Genomic DNA, 22,660 nt, shown 5'->3' with positions numbered 1-22,660 from the left:
CTAAAATATACTTTACAGAGGTGTTTTGCATTGCCCAGGGTTTATACAAATGTTCTGTATCCAACTCTCTGAGATGTAATTTCCCCAATTATTTGTTCTTCTAAATAAATGTTGCAATAAAAACAGACCTGATGTCTTTAAATGGTTTAAGATGCATTGTTGTTATTATTATTAAAATAGACTTTTATCTGATGGAAGATTTCCTTCTTAAAACACGTTTCACCTGGGTCTGACACACGCCTGAAACAAAGCTTCCTCTGTTGAACTGGTCAAACAACATCACAGAAAAACCTTCTGCCTCCTGCCTCCTGCCTCCTGCCTCCTGCCTCCTGCCTCCTGCCTCCTGCCTCCTGCCTCCTGCCTCCTGCCTCCTGCCTCCTGCCTCCTGCCTCCTGCCTCCTGCCTCCTGCCTTCTGCCTCCTGACCCCTCCCTGACCTGTGTCCCAAAACACACGGCAGCTGTCACATCTAAATTTCACTCTCAATGGTTGAGTCATATATAGAGACTAGATACCCTCAAAGTTTAATGTCAGAGATGTTTAGATGTCATAAATCTATTTTAAGTGTAATCTGACAAATTGTAATTTTTGAATATAGGCCATGCAAATACAATTTACATGGCCGATACTGTGACCTCAGCTATCTTGTTTTTTTTAATAGCTTCTCATGGTCATATGACTGGCATATCACAGGATCATCTTGTTACTAAGGAACAGAGCAGGGCAAATACGGAAATGAGGACTTGTCAGGCAGTGATCCAACCATGTCAGTTTAACACATCAACTGCATCTGAAGAAGAAGAAAAAAAGAAAAAGTAGGTAGAGTGGATCTCTCTCTGGTGCCACAGTTAATTTGCATCTTTTACAGTCTGAAAGCACGAAAGTACTCTATTTGTGCAATCCTCCGGTGTGTGTGCTTGCGCAAACATGCACAAATGAAATTGAAAGAAGATGTGGTGGAGCAATTGGGTCTCTACACTAATTTCTGTAACCCTTAGCAGACTAACATGTGATGGTTTCCCACACACAGACTTCCTTTTGGGGATTTTAGTAATGTCGTGTCAGACTTCTACGTATCTGCTCTGGACTTTTAGTTTAGGTGAGATCGGCAGGACTGATAAGTTAGGCTGAATGATAAAACTAAGCCTCGAATGGCAGGATGATTTTGAATCATATTCATAAGCATGAAAGGCTGACGTCAAAAACAGCTGTGTAGGTGGGAGGTTGTGCGAAAGAATTTATTATTCATGTAGCCCCATCTGAAGGAGTTTGGGTAAAATACACAAACATCACCACGTGTCATTACAAGTGCAGTTTTACACATTGAAAACCACATTGAGCCTCATAGCATACAAGTACATTGCATCTAAACAGACCATAATTTAATGCTCTAGTGGTTTTCAAAGTTACCATAACTTTGGATAATTGGAACTACATGTACAAGAAATATTCAAGTTTTCTTAATGGTCACAGCATTTTTCCTGAAGGTCCAATGAGGAGCAGAAAAAATGAGACTCAGCACATTATAGGCTTTGTCACACACAAGATTAAAGGGTAAGAAAGGGAAATTGTACATTTTAGAGTTAGATGAGAAGATTGGCACTACTTTCCTGTAAAAAGACTAAATATGACAAGTGAAATCTACTGAGCTTAGCACAAAGAAATGGGGGATGCAGCTAGCTTGGGCCTGTATTGTTCCTCTGAGTTAATTTGAGATTGAAAAACTAACAATTGTTCTTTTCTCTATTGTGTTAATGACTTATTATAAGTATTAGTAGTCAGTATATGTATTTACTTAGTTATCCTGGTACAGTGACATACCACTCATAAACACTTTATGATGTTATGAAACATATTGTAACCACAAGTAGGTTTGAATCAGTGGGGAGGGGGGGGGGGTTATACATAAATGAATGAACTAAAGGGTAGGTGATTAAGTTCCTGGGATTTTTAAGGAGACGTGAGTCAAAAGTTTCAGAAACTGGACCTGGTTTGTGGTCTGATAAGAACATATTTTAGTCAATGCGAGACTCTACAATTCAAATAATGTTCTTAACACAGATTTCAATTCAAATAATATATTTATTATTAAATATGCGCAAAACAATCTTAATATTCACAATCATGACTCTTTCATAACAATGACATGAGACGTAGATACCAGCTCTTCAGTCTTGGGTGAAAGCAGGTAACACATCCACTTCCTGGCATCTCTCACAGAAAGTCCCTCTCACTGTTACTGTAACATCACTGCATCTCTGGGAAGTCTTTCGCTTTTATTTACAGGCACGATCACAACAGGTGCGACCGCAAAAACATGGCCTCTCTCTGGTTGAAAAGGGAGGCATGAATGTGCTGAACATTTCGAATGTTTTCAATGCTTTTGGCCGTGGTCATCACAAGACAAGCAACCACACACCAAAGCTTTTCTTAGGCTGTCCAGAGTTGGTCTCAAGCTCACTGTCACAGCATTAAAGAATACAATGTCCCCAGTGTCTCTGTTCTTTACATCTTCCTTGTTTCCGGCATGGAGTCCATTAGAGCTTGGTAAATGTCCGACTTGAGGAAACGTGGATAAGAGTCCCTTTCCATTAGCCCATGCACAATCCTCTGTGCGTCATCGAAGCACACTGTGGTGGGCGCCTTAATGTTCCACCTGATCAGCTCCCTGGTCTTGTGATCAATGTTAATCTGGAAGCATGAGGAAACAGGATAAGGACCGATAAACACTAAAACATTAGCAGTGGTGGTAAATACAGTATTGTTAAATGCCTACCTCTCTCGGAGCCTCAGCTTGGATGTAGCGTTTGAAGATCTTTTTGGCCCTCGACGACATCCTGAAGGACGACTTGATCTTCTTGTAGTCCTCACACACCTGCCAAAACTCGATGTTCTCATCGCTGAACTCGGACTTCAAGAAGGCCTGGAATATATTCGTGCCATCTTAACAGGTAGGAACGATGAGCAGAAGTTAGCCAGTGTAGAGAGAGGATACTAACAATGGAACCTAAATTTTGGACTGTTGACTGGGTAACTTACATTTGGATGACAAAAGTCTCTCTAGTGAGTGAGACCACTGGGACATTTCCTCGAAACAAAACCTGTAAAGTAAAGGTAAAGTGTCACTCAGACGTGTTATAAGTACGTCAACAGTTTGGAAGTTTAGCTTCCAGGTTAGAGAAGTTTTCACTTACCCCTCGGTGCTGGCAGCTCGAAGCCATCTACAGTGCAGTCGGCAGTTTCTTCCTCTGAATAAACAAACACTTATTTTATTGACGTGTTCGTCGGCACGAAACAGTGTAGGATCCATCATGCATCAGCTAAAATAAAATAGTCACCTAATCAGCCTCCTCTTCTTATCCTCCATGTCCATGTTGAGGTGCTGCAGCTCCCGGGGTGGTGATGTGACTACACTTGGCATGGCATCAGCGCTTTGTACACGTGGGACTGTTCGCTGAGTCGCTCCTTAGAACTGTGTATGAGGAACCCGCCCAGCGTTGAGTTATATATGTCAATCTGACGCTTGATGGGAGTATGGCGGGTGTCGTCACACGTTGTTCTGTACTAACCACAGAAAAAGAGGAAGCTGGGTATGACGCAGAGATACAAACCAACTGCAGCCACTGCTTTGTGCCTTTACTTCGCTGATGTATGAACCTGCATCATTACATGTTTGGTTTTAGGTCTGAGGATGCAAATAGGGCAGTGGAAAGTTCAACAGCAGATAAGCAAATGTTTTAGGCTCTGTCCCAGTTCAGACAGAGGGCTATTTCAGTCCTCAAATGCACATCAATAACATCTGAAACATGCAAATTAAAGACAGTGGCAAGTAGTACATTTTAGCTTTTACTTTTGAAAAGTTGTTGAAAAACAAAAATAGATTAACCTCCACCAAGGCTACCACCCTGTCTCACTATGTTGAAGAAACAGCCCGTTTATGCAGATCAGCTCCCTGTCCCATTCCTCCATTTCATGGATATCACTTCTGTCATTTTTGAGTAATGCTACTGACATGACATAATAAAACACATCCTCTGTGAATTGAAGACACTCAGGGGTTTTAATGTGTCGGCCTAAACTCAGACGAGAAGACTGACATCACTCTCATGTCTTTGTGTTAATTATATACTGCAGCCAAAGCCAGCATCCAGTTAGCCCATCTTCTGTGGGACACACGCTTGACAAGTGTTATGGACATTTTCTGGAAGCTGGTGAAAGAACTCAGGCAGCAGCTGATGTCTTATCCAGAAGAATTTAATGTAGACTTGATGCATGAAGGAGACCAGAAGGTGGAACATTTTACAATCGCTAACAGAGTAACATGAGCAACTATGACCCCCAATTCTGAAGATGTCTCCTCCAGCATCCCAGTATATCTCCCTCTGCTCGAGTCCACCATTCCAACAGCACATCCATGAATGGGTAGAATTGCTGTCACCGTCTATGTTACATGTAGGTGTTTGCTTCCTATTGGATAGTTAAGCCTAATGTATGCATAACTAAATCACATTGTGTCCTTACGTCTTGTCCCGGGTGTAATGCGCTAAAGAGTTGAAGATGGTTCCTCTCTGTCTGGAGCATCTGAGTTAGATATGAATGTAGCTAAGCGTAGACACTACAATGTGCTGTTGGTTGGGCCTTTATCTATAACCTGACCTTAGACAGGCACTATTCTCCTCTACAGATATAATATGTAATATACATATACATAATATATAGTGGCAATTACAGTAATGTGTGAGGATGGTCAAAAATTCCTCAACAACAAGAACCACATACAAATTTCTGAAGGAAACTTGATTTTAAGATTGAGAGCAACTTGGCCTCAAACCTTTGTGGCCGCTCCACGGCAGAGTTCAGTATTTCCTTGGGTCAGTTGGATCTTCTCTTTCTTCCAACGGCTTGTTAGATGAATGCAATAAGGTCTTGGTTTCAATGTAACAGCTTCCTGCCATTATTTGATCAGACAGTTAAGGCGCAGGGGAAGTACATTCGGAAAAACTCACCCACCACAACAATGCGACTCTGTGGTTCCATGGTATGAATCTTAGACCACCATGTCGCCCTATGTGTTTCCATTGAGGTCAGAGTTAGACGCAGAGGATTTAATGTCAGCTCTCTATCTCAAATAAAATAGATGCAAATGATTGTTTGATTCATTTCCCTTTTCATATGTTGACAGGATGTTTTAACAAAACAAAAACTTTCAACCATAGCCTGGAATTTTCTGAATTTTACAAGAGGAACATAAAGAGTCCCAACTTTCAGTTTTTATTATGCTCGCTTTTATTAAGTTCATAAATGTTCCTCTAGTTTATCCCTCTCAGTCGTTTTCCCCCTCACAGTGACATCGCAATAGTCTGAACTTTCCAGGTTTTAAGGAGGAATTTATATATTTGTTTATGTCTGTTCATTTTGGGTGAAAGCAAAACAGCTGGTAAACCAGATTTTTTTTAATCAGCTAATCAAAATCCTAAAGATTAGTTTTTATTTCGGCCTCAGAAAGCCTTCATATGTTCTTTCCACGCATCTCCAGTGGACTTATTTACCGTGACAACCGTATTTCACTAGAAGACAGCAATGTCAACCTGCTGATGGCGCTAGAGTTTAAAGTCGGGGGTCCATATAGGTCGGATTCGTCCTCTGGGGATCATGAAATGTAGTGACAAACCATTCACAAGATGTTGAGATATTCTGGAAGTGCTGGACAGATGGACCAATGGAAATTCAGTATCATCTTTAGGGGCCATGCATCAATGTTGCTCAAACCAACCTGTGGAGATTAAGCCTGAAAAGGCTGTTAACTTTCCCCTGACAATTTATTTCAACAGGGTAGTTTTCTGCTTCTCTTTTCTATTATTTTGTAACCTTTCAATTTGTGGTTTCTTTGATTCACGATTATTTTACCTAAATATCATTCCTCAGTCTGATTTTGTGTTTTAAATAGATGGTAGACAGTCTGTATTTAGATATGTATCAACCTTAAAGGCTTTACAGTACAAGGTGCATGCACCCAGTCACGTACACCACTTCTATATGCAACACTTTTTCTCTCATTCTAAAACAATTTGGCTTTCAGTATCTTGCCCAAGATTTGGTTTGGATTGCTAAACCGGAGGAGCCGCAGATCAAACCAGCGACATCCTGGTTAGTCGACGACCTGAGCCACAGCCGCCCCCTGCTGCTGGTCACTGTGAATACTTACAGCCTCTCGAGGGAGTTTAAACCCTTTTAGATGATTTTCATTGTCAAAACATTTAAAACAATTGTCTGCTGAAAGGCAAAAGAAAACCTGTAAATGTACAAATGGCCATGAATAAAAGCAACAATGTATTTAAACATGAGATATAACTAATTAAACAAGCTTATTTAAACTCATAAATGTATGTGTTTAGTTTAACAAACTGCAGATATTTAAATTTGAAGTAAAGTCTATAACTAAAGCACAGGAGTTGCTTTTGAGCCTGCACTGTTACACTGTCTGTGCTATTGTTTTGCTTGACAGGAAATGTTTTGTGACACAACGCAGCTGTTGCTGTGGTGACAGGAACATTATCGCAGATGTTTTATTTATCGGTTGCAACACCCATCTGTGAGTTTCCTCCATCAGCCGTTATCGCACAGACAAGTTTAACTTTGCACAGTTTCAGTCAGTTTTATATCGTCCTCACTTCCTGCATGCAACGTCTTGTGCAGTTACAGTCTGAGTGTGCTTTGCTACCAACGCAGGTTAAACACGTTTTTTCAAGCACTTTTTCTTTTTTTACAGTACTCGACAAATGTAACCCTCCTCCCACGGAGAGTCGGGTGAAACCAGAGTTGTCGACGCTAGAGGAAGTTGCGGTGAACTGTCTGCACAACACAGAGCAGCGTTTGCCAAACATGTGAAACACATCCTGAAATAAATCCCCCGAACATTTAACACCAGCTACATCAACAGAAGTCACAAGGAGAAACCACGCTGTGCCTACTTCCACTTTCCAAACAGAAAAAAAAACGAAACACATGACACAACCAATATTTTAAAGTTTATGCAAAATGGAGCAATGTTTTGGGAATTGAATGTCCTATGTTGTGTCGATTTAAATCCTATGCATTCATGAGTTAAATCCCTTTCTGAATCTGAACATAAAGTCTAATCTCAGCTGGAAAACCCTGGGCTTTCTGTTGTGCTTGCATGCCTTTTGAATTCAACATATCCTGAATAGAAAATTATAAAACAGCAATGCTATCTCACGATGCTGACACAACCTACATTAATCTTATTTTGAAAGGAGATTTACATCAAGCTCAATGAGCTTAGTGGGAGAGGCTTTTACGTTTCATCAGATCCAAAGTTGTGAGTTAAATCCTCTCAGATACTTTTTCATGATGAACAATTGTACCCACCAACATGAGAGTACACTCACATGCAACGTGAAGCACAAACCTAGAGTGCACTAGGCCCGTGTCTGCCACGTTAAGCAGATTTAATCCCTGAGGCGGGTTTGAATCAAAAAGTTGCTGTTGTTGTGCTTTAGCTGCTTGCAGACACACAGTGCACAAAGAGGAAGTTACTTCAGAAGTGAAGTTCTTCACTGAACCTCTTCTTGTTTAACTGATGATTGAGGGACAATGTTGCCATCTGCTGTTTACGAGGCCAACGACCATGTCACAGTACAGAGGGCTCTTCTCTGACAACAACAAGGCTGATTTGCATTATATTCAAAAGGGCTGCACCCAAAAGTCATATGACTGAATGTATTTAGTATTTAGATGTTTAGATATATAAAAAAGAACTTCAGTAGAAATAGACAAGAAACCATTTAATAGAACAGGCAACTGAGGCAGAATTTCTACAGCACACTCAATCAGAGAATATGATAAAGTAGATTTGCATAATCAATTAGATAAAGCGTTGATAATACTTTACAATAAAGGAATTCTTTTTCATTTCTAACTTCACGGAGAGAAAACAGATAATCAGAGAAGAATTATGTGCTCGACATCTTTAAAGATTGTTTTTTAACCTTAACATAATTAGAGAGATAAAGTATAATACAAGCCTCAGAGTCTCTTGAGCTTTAACTGTCTACTGAATCACACAGGTAAGGGGAAAGATAGCTCTGCTACACATTAGGGTCTGGATTGTATGGCATAAACCCGTTATCCACACTGAAATGAAAGAGCGCCGCAGCAGATCAGAGTCGAGATGATTGTCGCTGTCAGGCCGTCATATTCTTTTGTGAAAACAGTCACCTTGAATCAGCCCTCCTCAGGAGTCCTTGATAAAGATCCGATTTTAGGAACCGGGGGTAACAATCCCTGGCCATCAGGCTGTAGATGAGCTTCTGCGCCGTGTCGAAGGAATTCAGGGTCGGCTTGGAGATGTTCTTGGTTATGTTTTCTCTGGTACTGCAATCGATGTTGATCTGAGAAACAAACAATTTTGCCCGGCGGCATATCACAGCAAGTCTCTTCATCTTCATAATGGTCTTTGGGATAACAACTTGAGTGCCTTTAAATCAAATTTCTGCACTTTCACCACCACAAAAGGCACAGACACATGGCTTTATTGCAGCTACTATATCACAATAGGCTCACTGAATTAAAATTACAAACAATGATCATCTCGAGGCACTGCTCCAATTTGGACCACTGATATATTTTTTTAACCTTGCAGTGAATTACCTGTCGGGGGGCTTCTGTTTGGACAAACTCTGAGTAGATCCTGTTTGCAGACGAGATCATCTCTGGGACGTTCTTGATTTTCTTGTACTCCTCACAGGCGATCCAAAACAGTATGTTCTCCTCGCTGTACTCCGACTTCAGGAACTCACGCAAAGCTATCTGTCCGGCTGGGGATCGCAAAGGATGCAGGTAAAAAGTGCACATTCAAACAAATGTATCTCTCTCTGTGTGTGTGTGTGTGTAGTCAGAGGAGACTCTCACCTTTACAACTGAGGACTTTGTCCACGGACTCACTCCAGGTCTCAACATCCTCCAGCGGATCCTTGGGAAAGCAGCACAATCTACCCTTGAAAAGAGCATCAAGATCAATCACTAGCTCAGTTATCTGTGAACTCAGCACGCGGCGGCGCTCCTCCGAACCAGACTGGCAGGCCCATTCATTAATCATTTAAAGTGTCTGATAGGCTTCCAGATGACCAGTAAACATTCAATTTAATGAACTGAACATCCCCAGTTCACGAACAAAGGCACCATGCAAAAGTGTGACTTACAGTGACCGAAAAACTCCTTGGTAGTTTCCACATGGCTGCTGTCTGAAAAAAGGTAAAGGCCCAATGATCAAATATGCAGTAACTCACTTTATCGCCATCTCCACGTCCTCTACGAAGGGAGACAGAGATAAGATCCTGCCAGACGGAAGATGTGGTTGTGATTGTTTGGAAATGAGGGAGTCAAGTGACTGTACAAATCTAAATGACCCCCCCCCCCCCCCACACACACACACACACCCTACATGGATGGAATATATGGAAATCTGTATGCAAAGTGTTGTTGTTTCTGGGGAAGACGGGGCACCCTTCAGTGTCTGTCCCACCGGAGAGCTCGGCTGTGATTACAGATGACCTCATCTCATAAGCAGTGGTCACCACTAACATGGATGTGACAACACAAGATGGAAGATTAACCTGGAGAATAAATTGGTGAATCTAATCGTGATAAATCCAAACCACTGATAATCCTAAAAATCCACCTCATGACTTTGTGACTTCATTATTATTCAGCCCAGCAGTGAGGAATATAAATTATAGTGTGGACGCTGGAAGCAGATTGTGCTTCTGTGGTAGAAAACGACGTGTCATATCCAGGAAATATCCTCACCATAAACAAATAGCCACAAACAAATTCACTATTAAGGAAAAGGCTTGTTCTCCTGACATTTGCATGGCTGCAGTGTACCTTAGTGACCATGATTTGTTAATATTCATCCATGCATCCATTACATAAAGGTTATCGCTTTATCCTTTGAGGGTTAAGGCAGGTGCCGCGTAGGTCACCTCTCATCACATGGCCATCATACAGACACAACAAATCACACCTACGGACAATTTAGAGTCTAACCTAACCCCGATCTGCATTTCTCTGTGGGAGGAAGCTGGCATACCCGGAGAAAAACCCACAAGGACACAGGCGAACATGCAAACTTGATTTGTTCATATGCCTCGAACATTACCTCCAGTGGACTCAGGTGACCGGCCACACTTGAAACAGAAAAGTTCAGGATTGGACAAAAAATTCTCCTCCATAATTTAGGCAACCTCTGGCGCGACAGAAAAGTTAAAGGCAGCAAAACTCATAAATGCTCATTTGCACATGAGTAAAGCCCCATTTGGCTGAAACTGTTTTTCTCTACAGGTCAAGGTTTACTGACCTGATTTCAATCCCATTTAAGTGTGTGTGTGGGTAATTTTTCTCTCTCACTTCAGTAACACTCAAAGCTACAAGTACGCTCAGTTTTATTCCTGTGAACTGGTCCTATTGGTTTATTTGAGCTTTAATTGTGTCCTTATTCGTCTTTTTTATGCTATATGGGAAATTCATGGTTTTTCATGTTAACACCATTATTAAGACCTATGGGAGCCACTATAATGACAAAACAATGCACAAGGTTAAGTCATCAAGAGAGTATGATCCCACAAAGGTACATTAAAGGGGTTGTTGTAAAGTATCTTTTGGTTCAGCCTTGAGCTAAATGTCAATCTTAATGAATGAATAACACAAGAGCAATTATACAATGACACCGCGAACATGCTGGTGTTTAGCAGAGAAATGCAAACCACGTCCAACATATTTATTTAGCATGTTATCGCCACATTTGCTAATTGCCACTTGACATTAAGTACATCCGAGGCTGATTGAATACCATTACTTTAATTATAGTCCGGTCATTACCCGAGGTATCAGGAAAATGATAGTGCTATAGGAAAAGACAAAGCGTCACATATGTTATGACAATTCATCTTATTAAGGAGAAAATGTCTGCACCGATCCAATCCAATAAATGTTCGGGTAATCATTTTATTCAAAATCAAAAGTGCTTTCTGGCGTGAACTGAACTGCAAACCTTTTCCAGAACTTTTTCTCCAAAGCCCCCTGGTAAACTTTCTGGAGAATGTGGTATCTCACAGCTAGAAAATGCAGACAAAGTTCGAAAGACAACAAGCCTTAATAAGGGCAGATGCTGGTGTCCTTACAAACAAAGACACATGCGCAGCGGAATTTACATAATATGTTCTACCTCCTGCAGGCATCAGCCTTCTCCAGCCTATTCCAGGTACTGCCAGACCAATCCCTCCAGTAGACATTAAGATGTTTTACATTAGAGAATGGAAGATTTGACCTGCTGGTGGTTCTGGATGAAGGTCAGGAGATTAACAAAAATGGCCCCCTCTGATTCATGCTCACGGAACGTGAATGTTCAAAATGTTCATTTAATTGTTGACAAACAGATGATGCGTTTTGATGCAAATTTTGTATGTAAACTTGATTGGGAGATAAAAACATTTGCTCCAGTGAAAAACAGTTGACAGGAAAAGGTGTAAATTCAATTTTCATCAGACACACTCACCACTTGAGCTAAGTGGGCGGCTGCATTTACATAAAGTCTACTGTGTACAATTCAATTTCCACCAATGCACATTTACTTGACTGATGTTGAAATGGCACGTGCTGAATGTGTGGCATTCAGCACAGTACCGTACATTTTGTTTCGTGTTTACATGACCTTTTATTCTATCATGATGTTTTCCTCTGATTTAGAACAGATGAACACAAGAGCGGTGTTTGCACGACACAGCACAGCGACAGAGAATCACATTATGCTCATCATATAACGATGAGCTGTATGTGGAGCGCTGTCCTCCGCTCGGCTGGATGTACACAGGTCATGAGACACAGTCATTGGTAATGAATCACTGAAAACGTGTCCAGTGCATGTGAACCCGTCCTGACCTTCCTGACCACTGGTGGACAGACACAAACCAAGAATGCAAATTAGAGCAGGTGATGGAAAACACCCAGGCCGCCTCTATTTGCATCTGTGTGGACGCGCCAAGCTGAGGAATTTGTTTTTCAAAAAAGGCAGCACAAGGAACGACATGAGGGCTTAGTGTCGTCTCTGGTCTGTCTCCGCAGACCATCCACAATGTCTGGTCCTGTTTTCATTCCATGCTCCTTAAATCAAGTGTGAGCATTTGTGACCACCCAAGGACAAAAGCGTCTCCTGGAACCCAGAGAAGATTTGTTTAAGGGGCAGTGAGTCATTTTAATGCATCCATGATATTTCACCAATGATACAGCACTTTAATGGGACTTTATACCAAGTTGCACATTGCCCATCAAACACAGGGTGGCACTCCAGTCCACTTCAGGCCTCCACACATGGTTTCCACAGTACCGTCCCCTCATGTGTCCACCTTTCTCTGTAACTGGTGACGGCGCTGAAAATGTGTGTTTCTCCTTGCTGCTTGTTTTTATCCATTTGATCATGAGTGGGGTTTTGACCCTTCAGATGAAGCCTCACAAGTCCTGGACTGCAGGTGGGAAGTCGCCGAGTGAAGATCTAACTGAAAACCTTCCTAAATTAGGTTTCGAGTCCCTGAGCACGATTCAGTAAGCAAGCATTTGATTTGATTAGACAGTGTCTTGCCTCTTCCAGATCCTCGAATGACCCTGTTTTTTTTTTTATCTACTCACTCTTTCAGCAGGTGATTCAGCAGTGAGACAAATATTGATGAGACTGAAACAAACCTTTCCATGACAGTGAGAACAGGGACTCTCCAAAATTCACTGTGTCAAGATTCTTCTGCATGACTTTCCTGCTCAGACAATCTCTCTCCTCTTTCTTGCTGCACATTGTCACCTTTTTTCCTTCCTTTGCATACTGAACATGGTTTATATGTTATATTATAACATTAGTGGCTGAAGAACTACAAGGATTATTCATTTGAACTGACAGTGAAGACATTAAATGCGCAATACATAGAGGACGAATATCTGTGAATCACTGCTGTGGTAATCTTCGAACATTTGACAATCTACTGACAATGACCCGCTCCAGTGACCGTGCAGGATCCCGTGTTTTCCTGCTTCAGTGTTGCTATAAGGTTGTGGCGAGTCGTGTGGATCATCTGCAGGAGGCACGGGGGAGATTTGTGTTCTGTTTCATGGCTGAAGTGAGATGACCTGACGGGGCAAACACTCCATCACTCCAACCAGCAGGTGCCAATTTGGCTTGTGTCTACAGAAATGTAGCATTTATTTACAGACAAATAGTCTAATGTGCACATATAGTACATTGGATTGGGCCTGTTGTTTGTGAGCCTCACACATTCTCAAAGTTCGTAGAGGCAGAGAACCATACACATTGATTAACAGAAAGGAAAAACACATCACACACATTTACTAAGGTACTAAGACAACATAAATCAAAGGGAGATGACAAATTACAGTGTATTTAGCTTGTTTTTTTTTAGCTACTGCTGCCTTCCAAGGCTCAGTCATGCTGCCTTTACTTGCCAAAAGAGAAACAGCGCTTTCAAAGAATATAACCATCACTGCCCACATCCTACATTCATCCTTTACATTGGCATGGTTGTTGAGCGATGTATCCAGGAGGAGGTTGTGATAGTGTACTTCTTAGTAAAAGTGGCAGTTTTCCCTTGTTCCAGCTATTCTCCAAGTCTCTCCTTAAAAAATTCTGCCATTGTTGAAATTTCGTCATTTCACTTGAATAATTGGCGACACTGCCCCCCCATGATTTCCTCTAGTACTGATCTGATTCGTCCATATCCATACATTTTCAGAAGACGTGCAAAATCGGACATTGAACATAAATGAGCCGTTAATGTTTAAAGTCTTTCACATTGACTGCCACTAGATGTCACTCTGGAGCAAGAAATCCTGGATTAAACCAAATAGTTTTGTTGACCACATTTTTTGCCATCTTGGAACAACACCTATCTTCCCGTTATTATTTGCTCAGCAAGAGGGTTTTGAAGCTCAGTGAAAGTGGCCATTAAACGTGCAAGATAATAACTACTGAATAGACGATGGCAAACAAAAATCATTCCAGCATCAGCCATCAGCCGAAATGTTTACAGTAAGCCTTCTAGTAATAGCAACATTCATCGTCTTAGTTCACGGTCACTTATGAAAGCAGACATGCATAATTACGCCATAGGCCAAGTTAATATGGTTATAGGCAACCTAGCTGCCAGGGACTGTGTGGCCACACGAGAGGAGTAAATAACAAGATAAATCCCAACAGGCACCATCTGATCCTTTATGGGACAGAGAGCTGCACTGAGGAGATCTACACTACGGTCTCGTTCCAATTCAAGTCTATTTTTAGGTTTAATTGGTCAAACACTACTTGCCTTGCATGTCCTGACAGCACACCACTGTCCTGTTTGGCCTCACGTCAACCCCCAAAAAATGATGATAGAAAAACAATAAGAAGCTGTTGCGTTTTATATTCTCTTTAACAAGCTGCAGATTCAGAGTTCATACAGGTCCAATGGCTTTGTTACAAACATGGTTTTAGTAGCTTTATTCTGAAGAAACTGGCTTAAGGAGTTATTTGTAGCCTCAAGAAACATGACAGTGATTTATTGATGGAAACAAAGACACCTTCAGAGTTGTGGGAAGATGTTGATTAGGTGTTTCTCTAAATATACTTCAGACACCGAAGTACAAACTCGTACCTCAGGTCTGAACACAGCCTCCTGTTTGCAGTTGCACTGACATTCATCTCGGTCTGTCGATATCATTGCAGGGCAACAGCATCTAGTGCAAAGGGTTTTGTGAGAAGAATTTCACAGCTCAATATATGAGCCTGGGAGTCAGCAGATCTGTTACTACATTTGTCTCACGTGGAGTCAATTAAAAGCTTGGATCGGACATAGAGGTTTTAAAAATGGAAACCTGTGGTGTAGAAGTTTGCAGACTTCAATTGATTTGGCTTCGACTGAGGGGTCTGTAAAAAAACAAGCCAACTTTTTTGGGACAATATGCAGCTAGCAGACAGCTTACATCAGATCTCTTTGCTTTAAACTTCTAGTTGACTCGTATTCCTTTTGTGTTACAAGCCTCATAACTTCAGGCAAACTGCCGTCTTTTTCTTTTGTTTCCCTTCAAAGATCCCACAAAACATCCTTAACTTGTGATTTCAGAGGCTTTTAGCGCAGAGTGAGACACAAATTTAAATACCAATGGGGAAAGAAAAAAGAAATCTGCCAGCAAATTCTTAGTGGGCAACTAGTCTTCATCTGGGATGAGTTTTAGAAGCCAGCTGAGCTTCTCCCACTGCGAACACATCATTAGGGTCTGCCCCTCCTTTCCTGATTATTTGTGTCAGAAGCCAGCGGGACCTGCAGTATATTCATGCCACTGTCGTCTACATGGATGCATAATTAATGGGGTCTGTGAGGTATTCCACGCAGGTTTCTGTTAAATAACTTTAGCTGAGGTGGACTTTATTCTCTGAAGGCTACTGGAAACCCTGACATCTGTGTTAATGAGCTAAACCGCCTTGCTTGAATGTACTGGGATATGGTTTTTCTGCAGACATATTCAGGCGATCGGGGGGGGATCACTGACGGCTTGGAATTAATACGTGTTTGTCTTGGTAAGAAGTATAGTTTGTGCATACATACACAGTAACATGAATAATTCTGTGCTAGAGTGGGTAGAGTTGATAAGGTCTATTAATTTTTCAGTGATTTGGAATAGGGAGCCGCACGCGATCACAATTTCCCCCACTAGTGTAATATGCACAAATTATGACTCACTTTGTCACATTTAGAAGTGGCCTTTCAAACTAAAGGCCTCATTAAAACGACTTTTATAAGAAAGTGTTTATTTGAATTATTTCACATATTATGGTATGTACATTTACGACAGCAAGCAACACACATATGATCACAACAAAGGCATAAATAATGTTAGATGGTAGTAAACTGAAAATCAGCAATCATGATTAATAAGATATTAGTATTCAAATATGATCCATGCATATTTTGTGTGTGAGAAGACATTATAATTGTTAATAGAAATGAGAGATCAGTATCCCTCGTTAAAAAGTATCAGAGCTGTACATGGCTGCAGGTTTCCACTGCAGGTGAGACCTGAGGCAATTTGGACTGTGCGAGGACTAAAATCATGAATATGTTATAATGTGATATGGGCAATTTATATAGACTAAATGAACTGTAATTATGTGGCTGTCTCTGGTTTGGAAGATGAGGAAATGTGGCATGTCTGAGGTCAGTGCGGAGGCCTGTACAGTGGAGCTAGAGAGAAGCAGTAAGAGATTCTGTCTACCGCTGTCAATGAAGTTTTGTCAAGAGTTGAAGTACCTGAGGAATCATCAGGTTCAATCCAGAAACTGTTCAGTGCCTCTGAGAAAGACCCTGACTAGATAGACTCCTCTGGTTTTATACTGATAGACAGACAGATACTCTATTATCTGTGTGGCCACATACTTCTAACTGGCCAGAGGGCCTTCGCTATTTTCAGATAACCACAAGGCTGTGACGGAGCGGCCTTGTAACCTTTCTAAATGCATTCTTACAGCTGAAAGGCCAATGGTGTCATGCTCTTATCGAGCTGCGTAGTCTAGTACTGAAAGAAAAACTACATCTGAGGAAACACACTCATTCGCTTGGTTGTCAAGATTTAGATGAGAAGATCAATATCACTCTCGTGTCTGTATGGTGGATTTCAGTCAGTTAGCTTATCTTAGCATAAATACTGGTAACAGCAAACTAAAACGAGGTTGTGATGAAACCAGTGACGACTCCAAGAGGTTACTGGAGAAGAAACCATCTGGTGCAGAGTGGAGTGGCACAAAGTGGATGTGAAATAATCCTAGTGATGTTTTCACTAGTGCGTTTCATCTAAATTCAATGAATTGATAGAATGGGCGCTTTATATTTAAATACTTTACAGAGAGCTGCAACATGCACCTTCGCCACTAGATGTCACTAAATTCTACACACTGAACCTTTAAATAGAAAAGATGGAACGTGCAGGTGTGTGACTTAGTGAGTGTAGTGAGTTTCAGATGTGATGTTTGAATACTGGACAGAGCAAGGCTAATTTCCCCCTGTTTCCACCATTTAAAATAAGCCAAGCTAACCGGCTGCTGGCTTTAGCTTGTCATATACACACAGGAGAAAGGTATTTACCCTCATGTGTAACTCACAGAGAGCAAATAGATGTATTTCACAAATTATAAAAATTATTGCCTTAATTGTATGTCCCTGTAATTTGTATGCATAATCCCCTATGACCCCTGGGGCTATACAGAAAAAGAAAACATATGCACTTTACAGAAGCAAACCTGTGAATAATAAAGCTCTGTGCTCCACTAACTGTGCTGCAAATCAAGGATTATCTCCTGTTTAATCTGTTTCACAGAGCGACCGACTCCGCCCAGGACGTTACAGCTGCCAGGACGAGGGTTCAGTGGTGACCTCGCCTCGCTCATTGAATACACAGGAGCGTGACCTTCTGCGAAACATGTTGGCCCCGGGGCCTCTCTGCCTGGTGAGACGCATATAAATGTCAGAGTGCAGGAACCGAGGGTAGGAGTCCTTTTTCATCAGGCTGTAGACTTTCATCTGTGCGGCTTCAAAACAGCTCTTGGTGGGCTGTGCCATGTCCTTCTTGATGGCCATCTTGGTGTTGTAGTCAATGTTGACCTGAGAGAAATCGTAGTAATTAAAAAAACGTACTCTCTATCAAGACAAATGAACTACACACATTAAAATGTATAGCCAAAAGAGTGTTGTATGTGATGATGCATCTTCTTTTGTCCAGATCCTAATACAAGAGCTTGGGATTTTTGTGTCTTGAATGGTAAATTTGAGTAAAGCTCAGAACAACACAGATGGATTAAGGTTCTGGCAGATAAGTTTCTCACTGAAAATATATCAAACAGTGACAAGGAAGGGGAAACTCCAACTTCCACAGTGAGTTGCAGGTGTGAATCAAAGCCATTAAAAGAGATAGAGAAAATCAACATGTACACACTCTTCTTCCAACTCAAAAAGTGAAGTTTAGTTCTCTATAACCTCAGACGATCTTTCCCACAAGGACACAATCGTTGTCTACCAATGTCAAATTTTCTTAAAGGTTCATGTGAACCGAAGTTTAAATACCTTATTTATGACCCTGATCTTTTGGTGAGGTACTACTGAGACACTGCTACAGGACTCTATTATTAATATAGAGACATTCTAATCCTCCTGGATATGATCACAGCTAATACACATTCATTTTAGACTGAAAAGTATGTTAACACTCTGGCTTTTAGTTTCATGAATGAGTTGTTTGTTTAAAAATTCTGAGTAAAAAATCATGATTATGACATTTATAGCCTGTGAATTAACTTGTTTCCTTTAAAATTAAACTGCTGTATCTCCCACCAACGATATTGAAGGTAAAGTTCATTTAAATGAATGAATTTACATGAATTAAATCACTTGTGCTAGTAAGTGCTTTCATGCCACTGCAGTATGCTCCAAACAAAACGTCCACATTCACATGCACAGTCATCTCAGACTGAGAGTGTGTGGGTGAGTCTCTCGTCAGCCCTGCAGAGGAATGTCAAAACCTCAGCCCTGACACCAACCTATGTAACGGTCCGATTCGCTGGAGGCCCTGAACACATATCGCATGGTGGTCACATCATTCACACAATAACCGTCTCGCACAGAAATAGCCCAAAATATCCAGGTCTGCAGTGCAGTGTGCAGGAGGTGACCTCAGCGAACTCCTGCACCTAATGATTGTTCACAAAGGTCAACCTGCTGCAGGCTTTCCACTGCACAGAGCTTTCTAATTCGCCCACTGTTATTTTCATTACAATGCCATAAATATTTTAAACCTCATAACAGCCCACGTTGACAAGTGAGCTAAATAGAATGCTAAACCACCGGGTTGTTCAAGACTATACAGACGATTTTTGCTGCATTGCATCCATGAATTTTTATGATAAATAAGCATACCAAGTCTTACCTCTTTAGGGGCTTCCGATTCAATAAATACTGTATAAATACATTTGGCTTTAGACAGCAGCTTTGTTTCAGAATCAATGGTCTTGAATTCTTCACAGGCCAACCAGAACTGAATGTTCTCCTCACTGAACTCTGTCCTGAGGAACTGGCCGAAGGTTTCCACCCCATCTGTACACAAAACCACAAACAAAAGCAGAAACAGAGACACTGTTAGTGATGGAAAGTAGATCGCTGTCAAACATGTAACTCTGTAACTTCTCTAATAATGTCGGAGAATGAGCCTCAGAATTGAGGATGCTTCAGGGCAAGGGACTCTCAACACAACCAATGAGTCATTTTGCCAATGAAAATCAACCTTGTTTTTAGATGTTTTTAGAAGTTTCTTTGGATTTGTTTTGAATGTTTAAGAAATGTTACATATGTATCTTAAAGGATTTAAAGGAGTTTTGGCCATCCTTATATCCTCATCCCGAAGTCTAATTGGCCTGTTTAAACCGTATATTTATACATATATATATATATATACACACATAAATAATAGCTTTAATATGGTAAAACAGTATTATTCATATACTTCATCAAATATATATTTCCTAAATGAGCACATTCAGGGGCCCACACTGTTTCAATGTGGCACTGAAGTGCAACGTCTGGGTCTATGAGGAAGTAGAACAGTTTCAGTTTTACTCTATGTGCCAACAAACATTAAAAGCTGTACTGAAACTCTCGCTGCTCTTCTCTATTAACTATTTATTGCCTCAGGCACTTCTTAGCAGTTTACAATTCAAATGGAGCCAACGGCTTGTCAGCAGGTGAAGCTGTTTTTTTTGGGGGCGGGGGGGGGGGGGGGGGGGGGCAGCAATTCAACACAACGTTTCTGAAAAGTTTGAGGCATTAGTCTGACCCGAGTGCTTCAGCAGTTCTTCAAAGGAGTCGCTCCACTGCAAAGCTGCCTCTGGTGAGATGCTGGGAAGAAAAAAAAATAAATCAGAGATGCAGTCAGCTCTTCCTTAGTGATGCAGCAAAAATGTTTAGGATTCTCTTGAGGTGTCAGGAAGTCATGTTTCTATAAGTGTGCAATGAGTCATGGAGAGAGCTGCATAACTGAGGTCAAAACATGAATAATACTCCTCCCCAAACAACGTTGCCTGTACATGATATTAATGGATGTTGCCTCACTTGCTGGCCGTCGGATTTGTCTTTTTATGGGGACTGACGTTTTCATGGGAGCCCGACTTGGTGAGAAAAAGGCTTAGTCGACTCTTCCTCTCCTTGTCTTTCTGTCTGCAAACAACAGAGAAAATACATCAAGTTCCACAAAGTGTGCGTGAGCTGCAGCTGCGGCGCTATTCACCAAATCAGCAACTTATCAGAGAAATTACTCCTCGCAGACGCGTCTCCGAAGTGGCTCACACGACACCCCATAAATCACTCACAACCCTTTGTGCCGCAAAATGCGAGACAAGTCACGTTTGCACATGTGTTCAAACAAAGAGCCAGTGGAGAGTCATCACGGAGGACGGCAGCTTTTTAAAAGTTTTCACAGGCTCAGATAGAGAAGTGGCTGTCAGTCATCCTCACACAAGATTGTGTATAAAAGCATCTCACACTGTAGCTGTAAACCTGAGGTTGTTCTTGAGTAAAAAGCTTCTCCATAGAAAAACAAACTTCTGCTTTGTCTTTTTGTTCGACCATTTAGTCCATTTCTTAGATTTCTGACATTTTCTGCAACAGTAACTCTCAATAAAATAACTTCAGAATCAAAAACACATTTTTAATTAACCAAGGTTCACGCACACACCAACCTGCTTGAATCGTCCTTCATCTTTGGTGCCTGCAAGTGCTCTGGACTAAGCATTTTGAAATATGCTTCCTCCTTTGGGGCCATGTAGTTGAATTGAGGAAATAGAAAAAGAAGTGTCTCCATGCTCTGTTTGTATGCTGCGTGTAAAGCGACAGGCCACAAATAGCTCGCCAACATTTTAACCCATCATTTCTTGAACCGCTATGTGCTTTTATAAACCTCGCTCGCGTTTTCGTTTCCTATACCTTTATGCGTTACTTCCTGTAACGGTGCAGACGCTCACAGCTTCATCAGTACCAGAGAAAAGCCCCTGGGCTCAACATCCTGTCAAGTGTTTTACTCAGAATTTTGAGAGAGTTGGCTGTTTACACTCATTCACAGGAGTCAACACTCTTTTTTTTTTTGCTTGAGGTAATATGTTGACATTTTTTAAATGTTGGCACACATTTTCAACATTTTGTTTATGCTGATGCAATGCGCTTGTGTGGTTGACACATGAGTCACATCAAGCAAGTTGACTTATTCAAGAGATTGAGTTTATTAGGGAACTCTTGCACCTCGAGCAAGGCCAGACACTGGATGGATTGAGAGAATGAATTGCAATTAATAAAATACACAGAGTCTGGGCTGAGCTCTTTCCAGAACATCAGAGCCCTAATGGAGAAAGACAAACTCGCTGTGACACGGTGGAAGGCAGCAGGGAATAGGTGCGTTCTGGGCTCAATGGAGACAAATGTGATGTCTCTGTTAGAGAGACTGAAACCGTCTTTAAAGATACCAGTGGAATAACCCGACAGTGCTTCTCTAGTTCTGACAGAAAGAAAGTGAAAAATTGTATGTTGCTTATTGTTACCTCACTTGGATGTTTGACCTTCAACGTGCAGAGTGATCATGTGCAGAGTTTGACACTGTTTTCTCTGCACTTACCTTCAATCTGAGTTTAACATCATATTGTGAGAGTCCTGGTCAAATAGGTAACACACACAAGTCTGATGTGCACACTTGAAGCCTCCTGAGCAAGTAGAATTGAAACCACGATAGCTTTAACCATAATTTTATGCCAACATAATTAATCTACCAACAACTGGGATGAGTGTGGACCGAGGCAAACCTTCCCGGGCCGGCTTAAGACCATTTTGGACCAAACAAAGTCAAATATCTATTTAGCAATATAAGCTTTGACGAAGGTCTTAACTATGACTCCCAAGGTGCATTTGAGAAAGAGGTTTAAAATCACAAAACTTAAATTTAGATTTGACTGTGTGTGATTGGAACCAGTTGGAGCCATTTCCAATTGGAACAGGTTTGAAATGGCAGAGACTAAGGTCACATGATTTGTTGTTTCCAGGAACTACTTACTGAGAGATGCGGTCAGACTGAAAACTTGATGGCATAAACTGAGGCAAAGACAAAAGAGTTAAAAAGATTGGAAGTAAATATTATATATCTCAAACTTTATTCTTATTATTTAAATTTGGATATGGAAAAGGGAGAGGGGTCTGGAGGAGAAGGATGGAGTTCCTGGTAAGTTGTGTAAGGGATGTGTATGAGCTCCACATGTGTGCTTAGTCTGTTGGTTGCTGCCCGTAGCTGTTAGTTGTTAGCTGTTAGCTGTTAGCTGTCGCCGTTAGCTGTGGCTAGCAACCAGATGGATTGTCTGAAGACTTTTTCAGACATGAACTTTTGAAACTGTTTGGAGAATTGGGTCTGCACATATAGATTCCACTGTTTAAATAATATTTTTTTATTTAGCATTGGTGTTGGGCCTTATCTCCAGAAGCTCTTGAATCTCATTGTCTTTGTCCCTGTAATTCGATTCCCTTCGAAAC

At 41.2% G+C, this 22,660-nt stretch overlaps 3 protein-coding genes across 4 annotated transcripts; all 3 read right to left on the bottom strand.

Moving 5' to 3' along the window:
- Window positions 1-2,061: 2,061 nt before the first annotated feature.
- On the bottom strand, window positions 2,062-3,494 carry LOC133968887 (regulator of G-protein signaling 13-like). The gene is made up of 5 exons (XM_062405128.1): window positions 3,338-3,494; window positions 3,194-3,247; window positions 3,039-3,100; window positions 2,776-2,942; window positions 2,062-2,690 (listed from the first exon to the last, which is right to left on the bottom strand). The coding sequence occupies exons 1-5, from the start codon at window positions 3,418-3,420 to the stop codon at window positions 2,505-2,507; spliced, it is 552 nt and encodes a 183-aa protein (XP_062261112.1). The 5' UTR covers window positions 3,421-3,494; the 3' UTR covers window positions 2,062-2,504.
- Window positions 3,495-7,809: 4,315 nt separating this feature from the next.
- On the bottom strand, window positions 7,810-9,354 carry rgs1 (regulator of G protein signaling 1). Of its 2 annotated transcripts, none has more exons than XM_062404886.1 (4): window positions 9,308-9,354; window positions 8,931-9,010; window positions 8,670-8,836; window positions 7,810-8,410 (listed from the first exon to the last, which is right to left on the bottom strand). In XM_062404886.1, exons 1-4 carry the CDS (start codon window positions 9,316-9,318, stop codon window positions 8,234-8,236), a joined length of 435 nt encoding a protein of 144 aa, XP_062260870.1. In that variant the 5' UTR covers window positions 9,319-9,354; the 3' UTR covers window positions 7,810-8,233. The 2 variants fall into 2 exon arrangements, with proteins under 2 accessions (XP_062260870.1, XP_062260869.1); XM_062404885.1 differs by lacking the exon at window positions 9,308-9,354 and adding an exon at window positions 9,221-9,288 and having other exon boundaries at window positions 8,931-9,015.
- A 6,496-nt stretch (window positions 9,355-15,850) lies between these two features.
- Window positions 15,851-21,002, bottom strand: rgs18 (regulator of G protein signaling 18). The gene is made up of 5 exons (XM_062405050.1): window positions 20,833-21,002; window positions 20,207-20,311; window positions 19,932-19,993; window positions 19,029-19,195; window positions 15,851-17,710 (listed from the first exon to the last, which is right to left on the bottom strand). The coding sequence occupies exons 1-5, from the start codon at window positions 20,952-20,954 to the stop codon at window positions 17,450-17,452; spliced, it is 717 nt and encodes a 238-aa protein (XP_062261034.1). The 5' UTR covers window positions 20,955-21,002; the 3' UTR covers window positions 15,851-17,449.
- Between the last annotated feature and the right edge of the window lie 1,658 nt (window positions 21,003-22,660).

This window comes from Platichthys flesus, chromosome 14 (genome assembly GCF_949316205.1).
Source record: "Platichthys flesus chromosome 14, fPlaFle2.1, whole genome shotgun sequence".
In the NCBI taxonomy this organism is placed as follows: domain Eukaryota; kingdom Metazoa; phylum Chordata; class Actinopteri; order Pleuronectiformes; family Pleuronectidae; genus Platichthys; species Platichthys flesus.
Note: the sequence above shows the minus strand (reverse complement) of the source record. Positions and strands in the feature narration are given on the sequence as shown.

Excerpts from the sequence above, each read along its gene's own strand:
- LOC133968887 (XM_062405128.1), bottom strand. The coding sequence starts at position 3,420 with ATGCCAAGTGTAGTCACATCACCACCCCGGGAGCTGCAGCACCTCAAC. Across the intron at positions 3,248-3,337 it reads AAGAAGAGGAGGCTGATTAG|AGGAAGAAACTGCCGACTGC; the intron begins GTGACTATTTTA and ends TTGTTTATTCAG. Across the intron at positions 3,101-3,193 it reads CGAGCTGCCAGCACCGAGGG|GTTTTGTTTCGAGGAAATGT; the intron begins GTAAGTGAAAAC and ends TTTACTTTACAG.
- rgs1 (XM_062404885.1), bottom strand. The coding sequence starts at position 9,253 with ATGTGGAAACTACCAAGGAGTTTTTCGGTCACT. Across the intron at positions 9,016-9,220 it reads CAAGGAGTTTTTCGGTCACT|GGTAGATTGTGCTGCTTTCC; the intron begins GTAAGTCACACT and ends GCTCTTTTCAAG. Across the intron at positions 8,837-8,930 it reads CAAAGTCCTCAGTTGTAAAG|CCGGACAGATAGCTTTGCGT; the intron begins GTGAGAGTCTCC and ends TGCGATCCCCAG.
- rgs18 (XM_062405050.1), bottom strand. The coding sequence starts at position 20,954 with ATGGAGACACTTCTTTTTCTATTTCCTCAATTCAACTACATGGCCCCA. Across the intron at positions 19,994-20,206 it reads ACAAATCCGACGGCCAGCAA|CATCTCACCAGAGGCAGCTT; the intron begins GTGAGGCAACAT and ends TTTTCTTCCCAG. Across the intron at positions 17,711-19,028 it reads AATCGGAAGCCCCTAAAGAG|GTCAACATTGACTACAACAC; the intron begins GTAAGACTTGGT and ends GATTTCTCTCAG.